General features: G+C 37.7%; 1 protein-coding gene and 1 pseudogene across 2 annotated transcripts in view; one reads left to right on the plus strand and one right to left on the minus strand.

Moving 5' to 3' along the window:
* The window catches only part of ELOVL4 (ELOVL fatty acid elongase 4), a 30,641-nt gene extending 9,583 nt beyond the window's left edge, over positions 1-21,058 (minus strand). The window contains exons 1-2 of the mRNA XM_012646047.1: positions 20,959-21,058; positions 351-538 (exon numbers count right to left, since the gene is read on the minus strand). Coding sequence (XP_012501501.1) covers positions 351-538; positions 20,959-21,058 — 288 coding nt within the window. The remainder of the gene's footprint in view (positions 1-350; positions 539-20,958) is intronic.
* On the plus strand, positions 12,296-12,599 carry LOC105811800 (annotated as a pseudogene). Its single transcript, XR_001137566.1, has one exon. The product of XR_001137566.1 is annotated as a 40S ribosomal protein S27-like (transcript).
* Positions 21,059-22,866: the final 1,808 nt, after the last annotated feature.

Here is a 22,866-nt window from a genome sequence, read left to right on the forward strand (position 1 = left end):
TGCCAAACACCATGCAAAAATTATCTCACTTACCTCCGATAATAAAAAGGAGTATTTTCCCCATTTATAAAATGGGTAAAATGAGGCTGAGAAAAGTTAAATAACTTCCAATGCGAGAACAGCTAAAATGGGTTATTTTAAAATCCAGTCTGTTTGATTCAAAATCACATTTTAAACAACTGTCCTATACTTTATATTTCATATTTTTTGTTATTCAAGAGTGAAAAATGTCAAAAATTTACTTTTAGAGTAACTGTTATCTGGGGGTACAATATTACATTATGTATTTTCATTTTTAAAATTTCCAAGAACCTCAGAGAATTATTGTAGAGTGATCTTAATAAACCTACCTCTCTGAAGATAAAAAGGTTAAGCAAAACCATCCCAAAATTATAGACAATGAGCACTAAGCGCATCTGAAAAGGTTCTCGATCCTTCATCCATTTTGGACCCAGCCACACAAACAAGAGGTAAAGGGTACTTATACTTAGTGTAGGCCATGGAGACTGCATCAGAGGCCAATTTTCCACACGTTTATCTACAGAAAGAACAAAAATAACATAAAATTAATTACATAGTAATGTTTTATAAAATAAACTTTTAGGGATTAAAATGTTTCCACTAAATTTCCCTATCTGAACCAAATACAGAAGATCACTATCCTTTGAGTCTCAACAAAAATACATGGTATAAAAAGTAGAGAATCAATACTGACTCCTGCAACTAGCTTTTGAAAATTAAGTTTCATTACTTATGTCACACATTATGTTTTATAGAGAACCTAGAGAACAAAGAAAAGAAATAAAGCTCACCAAAAATAGAGGGATAAGCTTAGGATAAAAAGTTAATGAAAGACTTCATAGACAGAAAATAAATATTTTAAGGAAACACTTGTTTTCCACTTTAAATACGTGAAATTTATCAGTGCAGCCTGGAAGCTCTCTGTACGTCCATTCCTAAAGCAGGCGAGAATTAGACTGACGAGTGTGGGGCAATGGAAGCCATTTGCTGATATCGCCAGATACTGAAGGCAGGAAGATGGTTCTACATGAGAGATTAAGTTAGCATTCACTACAAATCTATCATTTATTTAAATGGTAATCATATTCAAGACATTTTTCTAACTTTCTCGTCAAGAGCATGTATCTATTTTATTCCCCATGAATAACCAATTTGTGTGCTTTTCTCTACAGCTATAAATCACTTAACTTACATATATGTAAATATATATAATGCAACACATTATTACATTTAAAATGAATTGATTTGTTCATAATATTAAAATATGCAACCATGAATCAATTTTATAATAGAATGTTCCCACAAGTAAAACATTTCTAAGAGAAGCGTGATAATGAAATACAAATGAGATTAATAAAAATTCATCTTTTAATACATTATAGAAAGATATTAATACTAATTTTTATATTTCTAAAAGCTAAACATTTAAAGATTACAAATCTAATGTCTAGTTTATTCTCAGCAATGAAAAACATTTTTACATTCTATTTTTAGGAAAATAATCTATTTTTTAAATAGTAAAAGAAAATACAAGTTCCTAAACCCAGCCTAAATGAATTTAACTTAATTGCTGATTACAATAACCCCCTATTTAAACTGTCATTTTTACTAAAGCTATATATGCAAAATGGTTCTAGATTAGATAAGTAGGTATTAAAACACATTAGTTAAAAACAAATTGGCCGGTGCGGTGGCTCACACCTGTAATCCTAGCACTCTGGGAGGCCGAGGCGGGCGGATTGTTTGAGCTCAGGAGTTCGAGGCCAGCCTGAGCAAGAGCGAGACCCCGTCTCTACTAAAAATAGAAAGAAATTAATCGGACAACTAAAAATATATAGAAAAAATTAGCCGGGCATGGTGGCACATGCCTGTAGTCCCAGCTACTCGGGAGGCTGAGGCAGGAGGATCACTTAAGCCCAGGAGTTTGAGGTTACTGTGAGCTAGGCTGACGCCACAGCACTCACTCTAGCCAGGGCAACAGAGTGAGACTGTCTCAAAACAAAACAAAACAAAAAAACACAAATTAATCTGTTTCTATATACTGTCAATAGAAAATAAGATATAAGACATAAAACATAACATTTAATCGAATATCTCCAAAGTTAAGAAGCAACGTCGTTAACTCCGGTTTCAGTGAAATCAGAGTTGTTAAAAAGGTGAGATGGTGACTTGGAAGAAAAATACATATGGGAACAAGGAAAACAGAAAAACTAATTTTATTTCATAGTTTACAAAGGAGGTCTACCATTCATGGAGATTATGGTTCTACCACTCAAATGAAATACATTCCAGAGTTAAAGTAAAATATTTGAAAGACAGGACACAGAGTAAACCTCTCACAAGAAGGAAGTAACTTAAAAGATGGCAACACACTTTGAGAGGCTGAGGGAGGAGGAACGCTTGAGGCTAGGAGTTAGAGACCAGCCTGAGCAACACAGCAAGACCTCGTCTCTACAAAAAAAATTTTGAAAATTACCCAGGCATGGTGGTGTGCACCTGTAGTCCCAGCTACTCGGGAGGCTGAGGTGGGAGGATCCCTTCAGCCCAGGATTTCGAGGTTACACTGAGCTATGATTGTGCCACTGCACTCCAGCCTGGGAGACAGAGTGAAACCTTTTCTCTTAAAAAAAAAAAAAAAAAAAAAAGGCATGGCTGAGTTTTGTTAAAGGCATTGTGCCACTGTGTTCTTATTAGTAACGGTTTGCTTTTCTTTAATGACATCTTAGCCTTCTATGTTAATTATTCTTTTATGACCAGACCTTTCTATGCCAAAGCCGCCCCATAAAACACATGGTGCTTATTTACTTAGGTCTTTATTTTTCTATATTACAGAAGAAAAGATTTAGACAAACTCCCTGAAGCCTAAAGCCCAGTTCTGGGACACAGAGGAGTTGCTACGGTGTCCTAGTCTTCTCCACAAACTATAAGGCAGATACTGTTTCGTCCATGAAACTGATACAAAGAGCAAAAGTACTCTGTTAATGGAATAATCTACATAATAAAGAAAGGACAATAAATTCGTCTATGAGGAGATTTTGGTATCTAACATCATGGATTATTTCTCATGCTTACACAATATAAAATTCTTATTGACTTCCAAGGAAGTTCTGAGCAGCAAGTAGAAAATAATTAGAGAAATAGATCCAAAAATTTGCCACAAATTAATTAAATAAAAACACTCATTCGCTTTGATGTATAGTGTGTTACACTGTATTGTTCTCTTGTTCAACAGAGAAATTTAAAGACAGGACTACCTTCATGGTTGAGTGTTGGGTTGGCAAAAAAAAAAAAATAATAAAATAATAATAATAATAATTAAAATTTAAAAAATAAAGAGAGGACTACCAAAAAGAGAGAGGAAAGAGACATGAATATGAAGCTGAAGAACTTACAATATGGAACAGTAATGGAGGCCGACAGATGAGTAAAAATGTGCAGGGTTACAGATAGCAAATAACAGAGGTATCGGAGAAAGCATACAAGACTACCAGAAAATAGGTGGGCTGAGTTCTAATGCTGGCTATGCTACTGTGTGTAGGACCTTAGGGCATAATTTCTCTTCATTTCTTTCATCTATAAACCCTGAAGGGGAGAAGGTGAACTAGATTAGTACTTCTCCAATTTCACTGAGAAAAAGAATCACCTGGCGGCATAGTTCAAATGCAGGTTCTGAAAGAGTATGTCCGACATGATGGCCATTTCTAGAACACTGCATTTTCTAGGAAGCGTCAACTGATGCTGTATCATTATTCCATGGACCACCCACTTGGAGTAGTAAGAAACTAGATGATCCCTTAGGTTTACTTTATAATAACATCTGAAAATTCTTACTTCTTAAAATAATTATTAGGAGCAAGAATGGATTAAAGATGAGAAAAAAAATTAGATCAAGAAAATGTCAACTGGTCAGAGGACCTTTTGCACTGCCAGAGCTTTTGCTCATGTTTCCAATCCATAACAGCACCCATGGTGCTGTCCCAGTGACCTTCCTTTCAACTGTAATCTCCCTGAAGGCAGGGGCTGGGTCTTTCATTCTTGTACTGCAAGGCCTATCAAGGTGCCTAAAATTTACTTGATGAATAAATAAAAATTGGGTAATTGTTTCTTATTATTCCATTATTCTCTATCCTTTCTGGCAAATCCAACAGTACATTTACCAAAACTCAAGATTTTTTCAGTGTCCAGCTACCCTTTCCCTACATTTCTTTCCAGATCCTCCTTTGTGTCAGCATAGTAACTTTAACATCAAGTCAACAACACTTCAACTCAGTATTTACTGAGTATGTGTGTGCACTATAAAACTCAATGTCCTTTTACTTCATTGCTTACTCCAAGGGAAAAAGCAATGCCCTGACTTCTTTGCCCAACAATGCAAGTCATGCATTCATTCAACAACCACTAGCAAATCCCTGTTTTCGGCCTATAAAGGGCCACATTTCATACCATACCCTTCTCAAATTAGCCCTTCCAGTTGACAAGAGTCAGAGAGCTCTCAAAAATTTCACTTCCTATGATTATAGAAATTATAGTATTAATAATTGTCAAAACCAAAACTATAGCGTAACAACTCGCATCCTAATATTTGCATGAAATTCCTCCATGTCTTTACATGTTATTATAATAGTTACATGCATCTTTCTGAATTTATTTGCATTAACATTTCCTTTAGTGCTTCTGAAGAGATTTAAATATTCTACACTTCTGTTTCCTTTCCACTAAAGAGGACTGACTGTGTCACAATAGTGCCATAAAATGATATGAAAGTTCAACATTACCAACAGGTCACCCTATGTCTTGAACCAAAAAAATGCTGGGAAACTAAAATGGTAAAGGAAAATCATGAATACCGAAGCTTCACATATTTTATGTAACCTTTGAACATATTAAAATAATAAATTCTCTATATTTTCATTAACTCAAATGTTTAAATAAACATGTTTTAAAGCTAAATTAAATCCTCTAATTCATTTGGGTTACTGTACATTGAATCCAAATGTAGATTAAACATATTAGAGTGACAGCAAGATAATATATTTTTAGTATGTTGTCAATATCCTAATCCTACAGTTGGGATTTCATGCCATGAATTTATTAGGGGAAAAAAATGGAAAAATTCTATTGAAATCCTACCCCTCCTGCTACCAATTGAAGCCAATTCTGTCATCAAAGTGTTACAAAGATCCAAATGTGTTTTATGTAACATTCTTGGGAATTTTCTCTTTGGAAAGCATTTGTTGGGGGTATCAAAAATGGCACAAATATAAACTGACTTGTCAATTTAACAACTTGTCTGTCTTGCTTTTATAATTTATACTATTGTTTATTAACATGATGTTTATACCCTCAAGTCTTAATGTTTTTGCTCTTTTTTTGAGCCTATTTATTATAATAACAATTTTAAGCCTTTCATGTTATCATGTAAGCCTTTGTCTAAACTAGAATTGTAAAATTTTAGCTTCATAAATGATCCCTTTATCTGAAAAGTGAGACTCAGAGAGATTAGAAGACCTGCCACAGCAGGCAAAGCAAGAGCCCCACGTACAGTGGCAGCTATTCTCGTACTACTCAGTCATCATGTACTTGAATTGTAAGTGGGAAAATTTCCCATCAATTTCTTTCTGAATTACAGGTACAAATCTTATATTTTAAGACTGTTCCTTTAAGGTAAAGAAAACCTGAGAGAGCTTCAAGAGCTCCCTCAGTAGAAAGAATGACAAGAGATACTCAAATGAGCAAATCTCACGGTTTATTGGGTGCTGCTTCGGGCAGACCTGGGCCAGGATCATGAATGCTTTGGAAGTTATGACACAGACTGAGGGGAAAAGACCAAAGATGTCTGGCCTTGAAAAGAGAAAGAGGCCTCATCAAATACTAAGAGAACTTATGAGAGATCAGATTTATTCTTTATTTTCAGAGGGTAGAATTAGAACCAATGAGAAGGAGTTATAAAGAAAGTAAATTTCACCTAAATTCAGAAAATTTCTAACCACTGGCTTTCCTTCTGTATGTAGAAGGAGCTGTCTCCTTTGGTAATAGTTTCCCTATTCTAGTTTTAAACGAATTTTTTTTTTTTTTGAGAGACAGATTCTCACTCTGTCTCCCTGGCTAGAGTGCAATGGCATCATCATAGCTCACTGCAACCTCAAACTCCTGGGCTCAAGCGATCCTCCTGCCTCAGCCTCCTGGGTAACTGGGACTACAGGCATGTGCCACCATGCCCGGCTAAGTTTTCTATTTTTTGTAGAGCAGGGGTCTCACTCGTGCTCAGGCTGGTCTTGAACTCTTGACCTCAAGTGATCCTCCTGCCTCGGCCTCCCAGAGTGCTAGGCTTACAGGTGTGAACCGCCGCACCCAGACTATAAACTAAATTTAAGCAAACCTAAAGCCAAATACTATAGCAAATCAAGCTCAGAAAAAGATTTTATTTTAATAATGAGAATTACTAAGACACATTATTTTAACCTTTCCAGACACTTAAGGGTTAACTTTCTCAGGAAATAGTTTCCAATGAGAATATTTTGACTGATTCATAATTCACATGCCAAGTGGGACTGATTTGTTTACAAACATTAATTTGGTCAGAAATAATACAAGTTTATCTATATTAAGAGGTCACATAATAGTTACAACTGTGTTTGTCAAATTCACAACATTCACTAAAAGGAGCAAATTAATGGGGGCGGGGAGGACGTTCTATCTAAAATGGGTTTACCCTTGAACATACTCTCCCAACAAGTTTTTATTCTTAGTCTGATTTGTATCTTAAGATCACACAGAACATTAGAATAGAACAGACTTTGAAGTCAGACACTCTACTCCTTTGGAGCTAAGTGATTTGGGGCAGGTTACTTGGTCTCTAACTTCTCAAAGCTCGTTATCTATCAGAGGCAGAGACAGAGATGATAACTCAATTGCTATGCAGTATGATGAGTGCAATATCAGAGGAGTGTCTTAAGTACAGTGGGAGGACCAGAAAGGGGAACAAGGCAAGCTTCAATAAGAGACATCTGAACTTTTTTTCAAAGAGGAGGAATTTGCTCTCTGGAATTTTCTTTTTCCAGAGAGCAACATTAGAGAGACCTGTACAAGTTCCCTTAGTAGAACGACAAGAGATAGGCTAATGAGAATATCTGAATACTCTGAGAGAACCGAATGAATAAACAGTCCAGAAGCAAGAAATTAAACACTTACTTTGTAAACTAAGCAGGCCTGTCGTAGAGGATGTATACATGGGAAGAGGGCAGAAAATGACTGCGAGGATTCCTTAGAGGGTCTTAGACACTATGCCATGGAGGCTGGAATTTATCATGTAAATAATGAGAAGATATTTTATTGATTTTGCCTTTTAAAAGATCATGGTGGAGGCAGTGGGGTGGACTGAAGGGGAAGGGGATATGTCAAGAGGCAGGAAAACCAGCTGGATCCAGACTGCCCATTAAGAATCACGTGCTTTTTAAAAATACAGATTCCCAGGCTCCACCCCAGATCTGCTAAATCGAAATCTCTGCAGGCGAGGCCTGGCACTATGATCTCAAAGTTCCCCAGTGATTCTGACAGGCAGCGAGACTTGGAGTCCACGATAATGCCAGAAAGGATGGAAATCTGGATTCAGGGTCTGCAGTGGCAACAGACGGGAGAGGCAGACATGAAGGTTCCGAGGGTAAAGTCTACAGACTGTGTGACTTTCATGGATGTGAAAGGTGAGAGTAAAAGAAAAGTTCAGGATTAGTTCCAGATTTCTGGCCTAGCTGGCAGCATCGTGATCCAGGACAGAGTATGAAGGAAGAGCAGCAGGTCTGAGAAGAAATAATCAGTGAATATTAACCATCTCATGTTTGAGCCACCTGTAGGACACTGAGGTGGAGGCATCCAGTAGGCTCCGGAGCGGCAGGGCTGTGGACACACAGAGGAACAAGTGACAGTGAAGACCACAGTGGAGTTTGAGATCACAGGGGAAAGAGCGTGGAGAGAGAACAACATGAAAAAGGATTGAATCAGGACACTTGAGGCAGACTAGGTGAAATGGCAGCAAATCAGCCAGAGGCAGGAAAAGAGAAAATGGTGTCACAAAGACCAAGAGAGCAAGACATTTTCAAAAGGAGGGGAAGGGCAACAGAATCTACGGCTGGAGAATCAGCTGTTCTGTTCTTTTTTTTTAATGGGGAAAGAACTATCTCATAGAGTTGATATGTAATGATAAAATCCAATAAGCTATGTGAAAGTTCCTAGCACACATGGATGCCCCGAAGTCATTTATTCCCTTCAGCTGCACCCCATTCTCTCCCCACTCTAAATCTTAACAAGAGTGTGTCTTAGGTCAGGAATAATCTGAGCCCTTTCCCTTAAAAATCAAGCCCTTCAATGCCCTCTAGAACTTTTTTCCCCAATCTTTGTTCTGAATGTGGGCTCTCAAATCAGACTTACCAGCATTAGAATCTTCACTTACCAGATGAATAAGTTCACGAAGATCCTTAATCTCTCTTGTGTTGTGGATGACAATAAGGTTGTGAGGAATAAGATAATATGTGTATAGTATCTGACATAGAGAAAGAGCTCAATAAATGTTGGCACTGTCATTATTATTGACAATGATTAAACCTCTCCTCCTCTCTCTTCCAAGAGGAGAGTTGAGCCAAATTAAAGAAAAATTACTGTCAATAATTAAACTTAGGAGAAGAGTTTATACTGAGAAGACAGAACATTTTATGACTTATATATTGAGAAGGCAATATTTTATAATTCTGTATTTATTGATTTAGGAAATCAAATACATAAAAATTCTCTTTTTTTTTTCCTAGCCTTTTACAGAAAAAAAAAATACATAAAAATTCTCGTGAACTCTGAATTTTTTAAATTAAGTGGAGAGGCTATTTTTAAAAACTACTTTTTTATAATATTAACCAGATTTTAATAAAAAATAAAATTCTTGTAATCCAATAGATTTCAAGTAACCCTAGTATCCTCTACTTATATAGAAGATACTATATAATCAAACAACTGTATTTAATACAACAAATTAGCCCTATGTTTATTAAAGCAACTTCCTTAAAAACCTCTAATAGACCTACTTTTTTTGAAAGGCTGTTTTCTTTTAAAGCTTTTTGTAACTCAGGATTTCCACCAGTCAGAATGAACTATCTTCCTCAAGTAGTCTAAGCTAGTAAAGTTTCACTATCATCTTCCAAAAGAAAAATTAGTCAACTTTTAAATTTTTAGAACATCCAAATTCCTAGAAGAACTAAATGGAAGGAACACAAATTATAGTAGGAAATAATCTTAGATGATGGCAAAGGAAGTCACATGGAGCAGAGGCAGCTTGATACAGGGGTAAGGGACAACGCTTGAATTAAGAAGAACTAGATTCTAGCTCTGTCATTTTTTAGCCCTGTGACTATGAAGCTGAAACTCTGAGCCACCACTTCGTCATATGCAAAATAGGGGTGACAATAAGTTATCTAAATCATTGCCCTTTTGATTCAGGTAAAATGAGCAACAGTTAGTTATTGATCAATATAATATGGTTCTAGAAGATATACAAAGTCCCCGTTAGGGTAAAAAACAACTAAATGTTCTATAAAAATATATGCCCTCATTTGGTTTTTAAATTAATAACTTAAGCACATTTAAAAATTCTTCTTTTTCCATAATATTAATAGTACGTAGTAGTGGATTGTAAAAGAAATTAGGAATACTCCATTCCCTTGCTACTCAAAGTGTGGTCCATGCACCAGCAGAAAAGCATCACCTGGAAGCTTCCAAGAAATGCAGAATCTCAAGCCTCACCCCAGAATTGCTGAACCAGAATCTGCATTTTATAAGATTCCACAGTAACTTAACATAGTAAAGAAGCACTGCTCTGGTCTACTCAGAAATGTGAACCTGCTTTATATAATATGTAACGAAAAGTTACATAAAAGTTTGCTTGATTTGATTTGTTCCTAGATTCTACCTAAATAAATCAGCCAATTGCTTTTCTTTCTTTTTTTTTTTTTTTGAGACAACAGAGTATCACTCTGTTGCCCAGGCTAGAGTGCCATGGCGTCAGCCTAGCTCACAGCAACCTCAAACTCCTGGGCTCAAGCAATCCTTCTGCCTCAGCCTCCCGAGTAGCTGGGACTACAGGCACGCGCCACCATGCTCAGCTAATTTTTTCTATATATTTTTAGTTGTCCAGCTAATTTCTTTCTATTTTTAGTAGAGACAGGGTCTCACTCTTGCTCAGGCTGGTCTCGAACTCCTGAGCTCAAACAATCCGCCCGCCTCGGCCTCCCAGAGTGCTAGGATTACAGGTGTGAGCCATCGCGCCTGGCCTCAATTGCTTTTCTTCTAACAGAATCTACATGTGTTTAAGCTACCATAAACTAAGAACACATGTGTAACAAACCCTAAATATTGAGTAGCTTTAGGAGTATATCCAAGACATCAAGAAGTCTACATTATACATAATTCTAAGTTGGAAGAAGAGAAAAAAGAAAAAAAAGAAGTCTGTACTATACATTACTACTCTATTCATCCTTCTTTAATAAGTTAAAAGCAACAGTTCCAAATTAACTCCTTTTTAATATCTGGCTATTAATCACCACTAATATACTATAGTGATATTGTTAAAAATCCATTTGCATTTACTAACTACACAAAAATAAAGGTTACCCATTAGTATAATGTCACATTGTACACTAAAAGCACGCCCAAAGGGAAACTGTGGCCTTTGTCTTAAGGAGATAGTCAATGTCTTCCTTCATTTATTACAAATGTCATGAAGACCAAGGCCACAGCCCTATCCCTTGCTGTACTGCTATAACAATGCGTGATATGAAAATCCTTAAACATTTGTTAAAAGAAATTTTTAACAAAAAATGTAGACAACTGTGGTCAAGAAGAGTCTGAGAAAGATCTTATCTCTAGATAGGGAGTAAACTAAATAACACCTTAAGGCCTCTTCTAGGTTCAAATGTAAAATGTGATGCTTAATGTATTCCTCAAGCCAAGTAAAGCTTGCATATCAGTGAGGTGAAAAAGGTAGAACTGGAGAAGGGCCTTCCTACAACGGGACGAAATGGAGCAGGTAACGAACGAGCTGAGATATACTCTAGAAATAAAACACAGATTCTGAAGATGGTGGGGGAAGGACAGTCTGATCAAGTTCCTGTTTAGTCAGAAAGATTAATGGGAAATTTCTGTTCTAAGCCCCTATGTACTCAGGAAAGAGGACGGAAGGTTTGAATTTGGAAGAGAAGCTGGATGAACGTGAGGAAAGGGTAGCTTTTGCAGAATTACAGAGGTAGACAAGACAGAGGCTAGGCTAAACAATGGCAAAGAGGTCAGAGTGTGATGGGAACAGAGAGCTTCACCAGCAAGGGAGGGGAAAGCTGCAGTGTGTCACGGTATGCAGGAGCAGACCGCCTGAGAGCAGTTCAGCACAGCGCTGAAACACCAGGGCAAAGATGTCTTATCTGACTCAGTCATGTAATAGTCACGCAACAGACTGAAATTATGGAGGGAGGAGTCAAAAAACAGAGGAAAAAAGAATTCTGGTTGCAAGTTTGCCTGAATAGAGATCATAATAAGTGTAATAAGTAAAAAGTGAAAGAAAGTATAAAATTTCCTATAGAAAGCAGACAAATAAGGATGCATTCAAAAGCTGTAAAGGGGAAAAGACAATAACATAGATGAGGAGAAGGAATCAATACGTGATTCAAGCTGAAGGCTGATTACTTTGAAATTTCATTTGGGAGGGTTAGTATTAGGTGAATAAGATCCAGTGAAAGTCAGTTTACTTACCTGGAAAATGGGACTAAAAACAGCACCCAGTCCAAAGGAATATGAGAATTAAATGTGATACTACATGTAAAATACTAGACACAGTGTTTGACACTTAGTAAGCATCTGATAAATGTTCACTATTATTACTGGGCAATAAAACAGTATTTGTTAAATGAATAGGTAAGCTATCCTGCATTATAAAAAGGTTATTGTCTTGGAAGGGAGAAAGATCTTGATCCCATCTCAGTTCTGTTATTTTTTTCCAGCTTTGTAGTTTTAAGTCTTTCTTTACCTACTGATGGTTAAATAATACCTAACTTATAGAGATGCTATGAAGATTACATGTAAGGTGTATGAACTGCATTGCTACAGCATCTTTAGTCCATAATAGTCTACACTAGAAGCTCAATGAATGGTAGTAAGTTTCATCATATGAAGATGGTACTGAATTCATGACTTTAAAAAATGACATATTTGCCCTTTCCAATGGCGATGGCCTTCCCACGAGAACATGCCTCTCGCAAAGGATCTCCTTCATCCCCCTCCAGAAGAGAAGAGGAAACACAAGAAGAAGTGCCTGGTGCATACCCCAATTCCTACTTCATGGATGTGAAATGTCCAGGATGCTATAAAATCACCATGGTGTTTAGCCATGCACAAACAGTAGTTTTGTGTGTTGGTTGCTCTACTGTCCTCTGCCAGCCTACAGGAGGAAAAGCAAGGCTTACAGAAGGATGGTCCTTCAGAAGGAAGCAGCACTAAAAGTACTCTGCTTGAATGAATGGGAAACCATCCCAATAAATACATTTTGGATATTTAAAAAAATGGCATATTCATAAAAGCCATTTCATAGGGGAGATAGAAACAATGCCAAGGAATAAAATATGTATCAAGAGAGATATTTGAAGAATAATGCCTTATATCTTGAAAGCCAAGATTGGAAAGCAGGTAAGCAGTTTCCTTCTTTCCAGTTCCCAAATTTTGCTGGTCTTCTCAGGAAAAAAAGTGGTCATAAAACTTCCTGCCTGCATTAGTCTGGGAGTTTCAAGTCCTACTATCCACTCAGTGCTGCCAATGATCTCAAAAGTTGAAAACTGAAATGGCATTTCCCTTTAGCAACACAGACTGAAGATACTTTTAGACTGCTGTGAGTGTGTGTATGTTAATGGGAACTTTGGTCAAAACCTTCTCTTGGCTCTAACAGTTATATAAATTGAGCACCCACTGGGTAAAATGCTACTAGTCCTGAATTTATTACCCTTTCACTAATTAACAATAGTTTCCAGTTCTTGTATTATGTAATTTATCACTTTCATAATTCACTTTGAATATACTTTTTTTACACTCCTATTACTCCCTCATATTAAAAAAGTCAACTTCATCTTCTCAGCCTCTTTTTGTATTATATATATATATTTATATATATAAGTATATAAACATATAAATGTATATAAATATTAATATCACTTTCTAGTTTAATCTCATATACCAGCCTTTAATAGTACCTTTAAGCATTTCAGATGTCTTTCTTTAGACTATCTCTGGTGATATTATGATTTTGTTCAGATTTAGTATTGTAAATGGTTATACTTTGTAGATAAGGTAGCAGTATAAGAAAAATAAAATAAGAGAGATACATAGTCGAGGCCTGATTATTTCTTTCCTGCTTGGCTAGTGTGATGGGAAGACAAGTGCACTGGGCTAGAGACAAATTAACCTCTTTACACTCATTTCTACTAAGTGATCATCTGCAAGTTATTTAACGTCTATAAATCTCAGGGACTTTTAAATATATGAAAATAATGCCTTCAAGTCCTATCTCCCAGGGTTGTTGTGAAGTTCTTGATAAAACTGTAAAGCAAAGCACAAAGCCAAAGTTGTCTTCCTTGTTAGTTGCTACTTTCTAGCCACTTGGATGCTTTTTAAAGCCAACAGCTATATATTCTCTTTATAAAACCATTTTTCTTTGCTTAAAAAAAACCCAAAAGAATAAAAGAATCAACTGTTTCACCTTTAAACACTGAAGATCATTTCTTCATTTTATGTCCTATTATATGCAAAATTCTTTAATTGTGGTAAAAAACACAAAATTTATAATCTCAATCATTTTAAGTATGTAGTCCAGTAGTATTAAGTATATTCACATCATTGTGCAACCAATCCAAAACTTTTTTGTCTTGTAATACCGAAACTCTGTACCCATTAAGCAACTCCACATTTCTCCCTGCCCCTAACCCTTGACAACCACCATTCTACCTTCTGTCTCTATGAATCTGACTACTTTAGAGAGTCCATGTATATGGAATCATAATTCCACATATGTAATTATCTTTTTTGACTGGATTATTTCATTTAGTATAATGTCCTCAAAGTTCATCTTTGTTGTAGTATATGTCAAAATTCCTTCCTTTCTAAGACTGAATAATATTCCATTTTGTGTATATAACACATTTTGTTTATCCATTTGTCTGTCAAAGGACATTTGGGTTATTTCCACCTCGTGGCTATTGTGAATACTGCTGCCATGAACATAAGTATGCAAAAATATATGAAATTCTTAACAACACACATCTGTGCCAAGGTTTTAATTTGATAAACAAATAAAAATGAATTACTCCTTTGAATGCTGCAGTTCAAAATCACAAACACTTTTATGTGATTACACCTGACAGTGAGTGACTGATTCCTTCAGTGGATTAATGCATTTGTCTTTCAAATCCAAAGGCTTATATTCTAATTAAAATATAATAATAAATAGAGCACCTATACCAACGTATTTGTTTACGAATGACAATATTCCATTAAGAAAACTATATGACAAAAGACTTTAAAAATTAATATTTTGATTAGTTAAGAAATCTCCTTATATCGAAACCATTTACTTTCTTTTATTTCCCCCTTTCTATGAGATCTTACATACTTCTAGCAATTTTACGAAAATTTTAAGCCATATTTCCAAACTTAAGTCAAAAATGCACATATATAAAGTGCCTACAATAGAAAACCTTTTGGAATGATGTACAACAACATTTTACACTTTTTGTAGAAAAAATATAAACTAAGATCGAGTTTAAGTTTATATCTAAGCCATTATTTTAGGAGACAGTATGAGGATTCAATAAAGTAGTCTTAAGATTATGTAGTTAGTTCAACCCCTCTCATGGCACAGGTAGAAATAAGAGACCCAAAAAACATATAATAAGCCATCCTCAGAAGTTGCATATCACATAATAAATGCAATATAAATTGAGATAACTTTATTCTTTAATATTATTGCTACTGTTTCTGACAAAACAGTTAATTCTTGATTATTTGAGAAATGCAGAAATAAATAGGTATAGTCCTATAGCAACAAACAGTGCTATTTCAAAGCAGATGCTTAAATATCTATATCCTTTGTTTCTTTATTCCTCTACCTATTTCTTACAGAGCAGATAAGAATAAGTAAAAAGGACCAAATATGTATCTGTTATTTTTACTATTTGTGCAGTGTTGATAACAATTTTGTTGGCAAATATCTGAATTATTGTATAGAATGAGGTTCCTGAATTTCTGATTACATTGTACATTGTACAATGTACATTTCTGTACATTTATTTGAATCTGCTTTATTTATTCCAAAAATAAAGTAAGTGGTGTCTATATCTAGAATTATAGAACCAGACAGTACCTTAGAGATTATCTAATTCAACCCTCTTAATTTACAGATGAAAAAAAACTTGTGAATTGAAAAAGCAACTTAACTTGTCCAAACTCTCACAACTAATTAGCAACTGACTCAGGACTAAAGCCTAGGTCATCTAAATCCCAGTCCAGAATTCTTTACGTTCATGATACCATACTGCCCTCCTCATTTCTACATATATGGCAATACTTCTGCATAGACAAAGAATAAAAAAGAACAATTATATCTGATTTTATATCTCTAGAAATCTTGACTTTGTATCTCTGTTTTGTGCTACTAAATGATTTAATGGTTTGATTCATTCATTAAATTTAGTCAACATTAATTGAATTTATGACCAACTGATAATAAAGATCATTTTTAAAAAGTTTTCTGTAATTTAGTATGGTCTAAAACTTTATTAGTATTTAGCAACCAGAATATATCATGATTCAAAATTATGGCAGAGTAAGGGGGTCATCTCTTCATACCTATCAAATCAACAAATATATGTGATACTCCCTGTGCTGGGGAGAAAAATCCAAAGAAGTGAAAAGGTAAAAAATAATGAAGGTTTAAACAGTTCAAGACTAAAGTCACAGAAAGAATGGCCCAAGGAAATACGTAACTACTAAAGACAATGCGTTCATGTGAGAGAACAAACTGCTCTAGGGTACCATGGACAAGGAAGGCTTTGCAAGGAGGGCTAGTGTGCTGGGTTCTGGTGAAAGGTATCTGGAGAGGTAAACAGGGGAAAGGTCAGTTAAGGCAAGGGGAATGGTGTGACGAGAAACATAAATGTGGACATGCACACATTTTACTTAACTGTCCAAATTGGCTAGAGCTGCAGGTCTATGGACAGGGGTATATAGACTGACCAAGTTAGAAAGTTAATTTGGACACTGGTTTTGAAAGGCCATGTATTTCCTCCCCTCGCTTTTCTAAAAGTCCAAACCTGTATGATTTAAAAGTATATGTATTCTAATACATTCTTATTCTAAGGGAAAATAAAACAACAGCACCTTGATTTGTTAACAGGCAAAATGTCCTAATGATGAGGAGGAAAAAAAAGCCATGTGAAGTGAGAAAAGATAGACTCTTTGCATAACTCATTTCTGTGTGCTAATACATGCCTAATTCAAAATAAGTAGCTCGATAAATGAAAAATAATACTTAGGTTAATAATGTTAAATCATTCACAGATGACATTATCATAAGACTTGAGAAAAAATAAGAAAAAAAATTGAATTTTAAAAGGATGATCGAATACTCGGTGGCTCTTAAGATCACAAAAGCACTGTGTGATTTATAATTATTGGTACAATTCTTGAATCTTTGCCTAAGCCAAAGAATCTAACTCTATAAAACTGTGTCCTGACACCAATTTTAGAATCTGCATTGTTTACCCTCCTAGAAAGCTAACATAAACATACTGTACAGCATTTAAAACTCAGCTCCTCTGGGGCCTAGTAATCCCTAAGACAAACCCATGTTCACTCCAGCTTATTCCAGCTGAGTTAAACGTCCCCTCCCACCAGCCCCAGTTTCATCAAACCTGGATGACTCACAGGCCATTAAGCACATTCCCTCTTTCAGTGGTTTTTCAATCAGGCTTGACGTTGACATTCTTTGCCCTAGTCTACCTCTCCAAATACTCTCTCACAGTACCCACATCAACTCCTCACTGAAGGGCAGGGGTAAGTTACTTGTAGTGAAATAGCTAAAATGTTCTAAAAACGAAGCTTGTATATTCCTTTCACAACTCAAGAGTGAGGTACAGGTGGGAGAAGTAGATTTGAGAAGAGTAGAGAAGGACTTTTCTGACCTTCCTTAGGCCCCAGCTAGGCCTGAATCTGAAAGATCACACTGCCTTCAGACCATGATATTGAGGAAAGGGGAATGACAGTGACCCCCTAAACTTCATAAGCTGCATAAGGGCAGTGACCAAGTATTTTCCTTCTTTCCCCAAGGCCCAGAACTGTGCCTGCACATGGCAAGTGAATATGGAAAGAATGAATGATAATATTAAGCCTGGCTTCCAAATTTTGTTATCATCCTCCAAGAGTCCTCCCTCTTCCTGTACCACTTATCCCTTCTTCCTTCTGCCCCCTCCTAAGTGAATTCAAGGACCCAGCTAGGTTGGCCTTTTATATTCTAACTTCAACTACCAAGTAGACATGATTTTTTCACCAAAATTTTGGGTACTGTATCTGTGAACAGAGGGGCAATGTCAATCCCTCCCCAACCAATAGACATGTGTACCCATACCCTATGAACAGCAGCTGTTCTAATAAATGTGGTCAAAAAGAAATAGAGCAGCTCAGGAGACACTTGGCTTTATTGCAGGCATTCTTACTAACTTTTCAGGATATTTCTATGCTAAATGTCAGGTACACAAAAAGATATGACATACATTTATTAAAAGAATAATAAATTAATGCAGTGGACAATGTAGATAATTTGGGTGTTTACAGACTGGGGAATATTTGATTCATTTGTTAAAAAAATTTATATACAACTTTTCTTAATTAGACATACACTTTGAGTCTAGGATCCCAGTCCTAATAATTTTAATGCACCCATTAAGTAAAAGAATAGAAAGAAAAAAACAAACAATGACATCAGAGTACCTACTCCAACACCCTCAGGTGGTTTAAAGTGCTATATCAGTCTATACTTTCCCCTACTATAAACAAATATTAACTTCTTGTTAAAACATCCAAAACTATAATATAGAAAAATTAAAAATTATTTTTGTTGTTTTCTAAAAGTACAGTTCTTTCAAACTTTCAATTCCAATGTACAAAGTGTTAAAGATATAGTAAAAATAACATTTTCAGTGTTAACACATTATGCACCATATTCTGTATTTGCTAGATTTGTGCCTTTGAGAAGCCCAGTTTTAATACATTGCTTTGGATATGTTTTATTAAATAGCACCATTTGATATAATAGCACAAAATAACATTTTTCCAGAAACTGCTTGCCTAGGGCAAAAACCTCTTGGACCATCAAATATACTCTACGAATCTATAACTGCTCCTTTATGAAAGTGCAAAGCAGATACAGTTTACTTGCACTCAAGTAGAAACCTCAATGGAGAGAAATATTTAATTAACTAATAAAAGAGAAAGAAAGAACTACAGCCCTAGGAATGAAAACACTCAAGGGCATGGAGCCTAGCTTACTTCTTGCTCTCCCTCAATAATTTGCATCCTTTCACCACACTCATGACTATTTCGCAAGACCATCTTTCTCTCCCGCCCATTTTTGTTTCCCCCTGATTCACCAACTTTTCTTGAACCTCATCTAATAAGCTACTTTTCTACTTTGGCTCCCCCAACCCAGATTTTCATGAAATGATGCTGAGAGGCTATCCCCTTGGAATCCAAGCAGAGTGATGAGTCAAAGAAAAGGAACATGGAGAGCACAGAAAGGGGTGGAGTAAAAGGAAATAGGACCATAGACTTCAAGTCTATTCTGCCTGAACCTGAAAAACACTCCTCCTTACACAGCAGTAAAGCAGAACAGACTATATCCACTAAGCCTCTCTGCTGGTTAAGAAATACCATCTGCCTACATAAGGTAGCTTGGTCCAGAACGCAAGGAAGCAGTGTCAGGTTTCGTAAGTGGATAGTCAGAGCATGGGCAAACACCTTCCCTCAGACCTGCTTGTGAGAGGTCACTTGTGTTCCAGTGGCTACTCTCACTTCTCAGGGTTGGCCCACAATATTATATTATTTTATATGCCCTTCACCAGTAGCAAGCTTTCACATGAGGCAACGGCACAAAATTTCCTATTTCATTCGTGGTATTTTTTACACAAACATCATTAGGAAAGAATTATCCATCACAGAAAAGTACATTCTATCTTTGCTCTCAATTTTTCTTTCTGAGACTCTAGAGATGGGAAAGCTCCCAGATAGGAAGGGAATGACAGACAGGACCGAGAACTACTGGGTGTGGCTCTGGCTATATGGAGATTGAAGAACCTCAAAAACTCCTAAGTATGCAAAGTGCAATTACCTGCAAAGAGCTTGTCTGATATTCAGCTCGGCACCATTGTGTAATGAGAAGCCCTGACGCAATGTTTAAAGAACTCAAATCACAGAGATGAAGAGAAAGGCACATCTTTCCCAATTTTTGCAGGTACATAGGACAAAACTTGAAGAAAAACTCCATAAAAAACTGTCTTTTAACCATTTTCAGTTGTAACGACTTATTAAATGGCTTATTTCCCATTGACAAATTTGAGATCTTATGAAAAAGAATATACCTTTCTAAAGAAGTGAACATAGCATCAATGTCAAAGAATCATTTTGTCTCACACAAAAATAATTCCAGCGAATGCACATATATCCCACGTATCCGATTATATTCACGCTGTAGCCAGTGTTCATTTACTCTAACAACAACAAACACAAAAACTACAGGAATACATTTTCATTTCTAAGGAGGGAAGACAGAGTCACAACGTGGAATCTTAATTTCCTCCACTGATGGGATGCAGTGTGAAACTGCAAAAGGACTAGAAAAATTTACCCCATAAGAGCATTTCTAAAATTCCTTAAACCTAATTTTAGATTTAAAAAACTTGTAAATGCTTTAAAAGCAAAGCAACGAAGCAAATAAAGAAATAAATGGTAAAATGTAAAGATATCATAATATCACAACGGGGCTCCAGGAAGGCTGCATAACTCAACCAATTGACAGCCCAGCCAAAGGAACTCCAACAGTTAAAAGGAAAAGTTTGCTGCTTTAAGAAAACCGTGCATATGTAGACTTCTGGGACGACCTCTAGGTGCTGCTGTAGAGACCCCCTTCCGAAAGACTTATTTCTTCCCCGGTGTTTTAGCCTCCCCCTCCCCTTGACCGCAGTGCGCCAAGCCACTACAGACAATCGCTTCAAACGTATCCGCTGCTGAAAAATGCCTCAGAAACTAACACTCTTCAAGGTTCAAGGAGCCAAACAATGTTTAGTTTTCAGGCCAAATTATATTACAGACGGATGAGCTAGAGAGAAGAAAATATTAGCAGGGTTGGGTCAAAGCAACCAGGCGGCTAAAGCAGCAAAAAGACGGCGACCATTGGAGCCCTCCCCTTTCCCCAGCCCTCTCTTCATACAGAATATTACTCAATGTTGAAACTAATCCTATGTGCAAGGCCGAACTGTGAGATGAGCTGGGGAGAGGTAGGAGTATAGGGTGGGGCGGTTCCTGCGATGAGCTCTTGGCTGGACAGGCTCCATCTGATCTGTCAGCTCCCGCATCCGAGAAGCTGATGAGAGATGGTGGAAGCTCAGAGGAAAACCGTGCGAGTGTCGCGGGGGTGCGGGGCGGGGAGGCCTTAACGTTCGGATCAGATTAACCAGCGCACGGCCGAGCTGCCCGCGCCGGCACCTCCGCTGATCCGCAGCATCCTACCAGCCCAAGGGCGCTCCGAGAACAGGGGCTGGTGCCCCCAGCGAGGCAGCGGCCCGCAGGACCAGGCGAGGATGGGGAAGCCTTTACCTGCGATGGACCAGGTCCAGCGGTAGAACTCCACGGTGTCGTTGAGCGCCGTGGACACCACGTTCAGGACACTGCCCGGCTCCGAGTCCAGGAGCCCCATCGCGGCGACGAGCAGGCGCTGGCGGCGGCGGCGGCAGGGGAAAGCGGAGACCCCGCGAGAGGGTCGACCTCAGAGGAGACGGCCGAGGGGGCGCGCGGCAGCCGGGGACCCCTCTAACGGCCGCGGCCCAGCTCCGTCTTCGCTCCTCCTCTGAGCGCCGCAGCGGCGGGGATGCGGTGGCAGCTACGTCGACGAGCGGGGCCGAGAAGGTGTCGTCAAGGCACCCAGGAGGAGGAAGAGGAGGAGGACGAGAAGAAGGAGGTCTTGCCGCGAGCGCCGGGCGCTGCACCAGTCTGCCGCCTGGCGCCGCCGCCGCTCCAATCCCCTCCGCCGGCGTCACGTGGGCCCACGCGGGGGCGGAGGGGCCGGCGCACCCCTCCTCCCTCCGGCGCGCTAGTGCTCTCTTGCGCAGAGATGCTGCGGTCTCGGGGTGGGGGGGGGGTAGGACCGGAGCCAGACATGCGCAGGCGCATGCCGCCCCCATCCCCATCCCTCACCCCTCCTCCTGTCGTGCCGGAGCCAGACACCTGGCCCCTCCTTGCGACCTCTCCGCGAGTCTCCCCATCCTCCTTCCGCCTCCCTCCCCGGCATCAGGCCCCTGCGGAGAAGTACACACGCTGTCTTCCCACGGGTGACCTCGCATCCGCCCCGGATAAGTCCTGGGAAACAGGGCAGGAAAGAATGTGTATTTTGTGGGCAGAGATGAGGTAGGCGAGGTGCTTTAGTCTTTACGTGTCACTCACCTTGATTTCACGTGTGTTCTGTTTCTTTCACCAACACCGGCACATGCTTCTCACCGTGAGAAGGGATATGAACGAGTTGTCCCTATAAAGAATGAAAGGATATTTGTCTTACCTGCTACAGCGATGGAAAATAAGCTTTGGGGTCTACTCATTAACAAATTAACATATAATTGAATGAATGCTTCCATGTGTTGTGTAGACTCTTAATATACATGGAAAGATCAAAAAGCAATGTAATGGTGTTAAATTAGGCCATTAGTACTTTAGAGAAAAGGGAGAACAGAGAGGGGTCTTACAGGTAGAGAAGTGTGCCTGGATCTGCAGGAGTTGAGGTGAATCTAAAAGGATAATCGTGCAAGAGACAAAGGGCAATATAGTTCAGAGAGGAGAACAAAGTAATTTTTTTATTTTAAAAAATTGTTAAGAAGAAGGTGGGATGCAGTAGGAGAACCTGCCCTGAAAAGTAGCAACAATACGATGCATAAATTCATAATTTGATAGTTTCTGACATAAAACAGTATCTTTGAGAATGGTCCAATAACCTTTTCATCTATTTATTATTTAAATCTGTCACATATTTCCTTCTTTATCTTTTCTCCACTTGTTGATTTAGGGTGCTACATTTTAAAGGCCGCTGAGTCAAGTATGAAATTGTTTCTGCCCTTTGGCACAGTTGTGAATACTACCTTTTATCATATTTATTTGATTTATTTATTTTCCAATTGACCCAGTTATATATCCGTTGTCTATATTTTATATTGGAATCATCCTATAGGATAAGAATTATTTTTGGTTGCTTGATGAGGACCTAACCCAGTGCTATAAATAGTAACTAATAAATATTTATGCTGACAAAATTATCACATACTTCTTTCAGAGCATAATAAGGATTATTGTAAGTGGCAGGAGCTGGAGGGAAAGAAGGTAATTAAAACTAACTGATTTGTTGTATAACTCAAGCAACCACAAGCTTTAAATGCTGTATTCTTGAAATTAACCAAATAAAATGTAATTTATTAATTTGTCAAATATATTTGCCAAACTAAAGTTTCCTGTATTGAAATA

This window comes from Propithecus coquereli, unplaced genomic scaffold (assembly GCF_000956105.1).
Source record: "Propithecus coquereli isolate 6110/MARCELLA unplaced genomic scaffold, Pcoq_1.0 Scaffold24, whole genome shotgun sequence".
Lineage (NCBI taxonomy): Eukaryota > Metazoa > Chordata > Mammalia > Primates > Indriidae > Propithecus > Propithecus coquereli.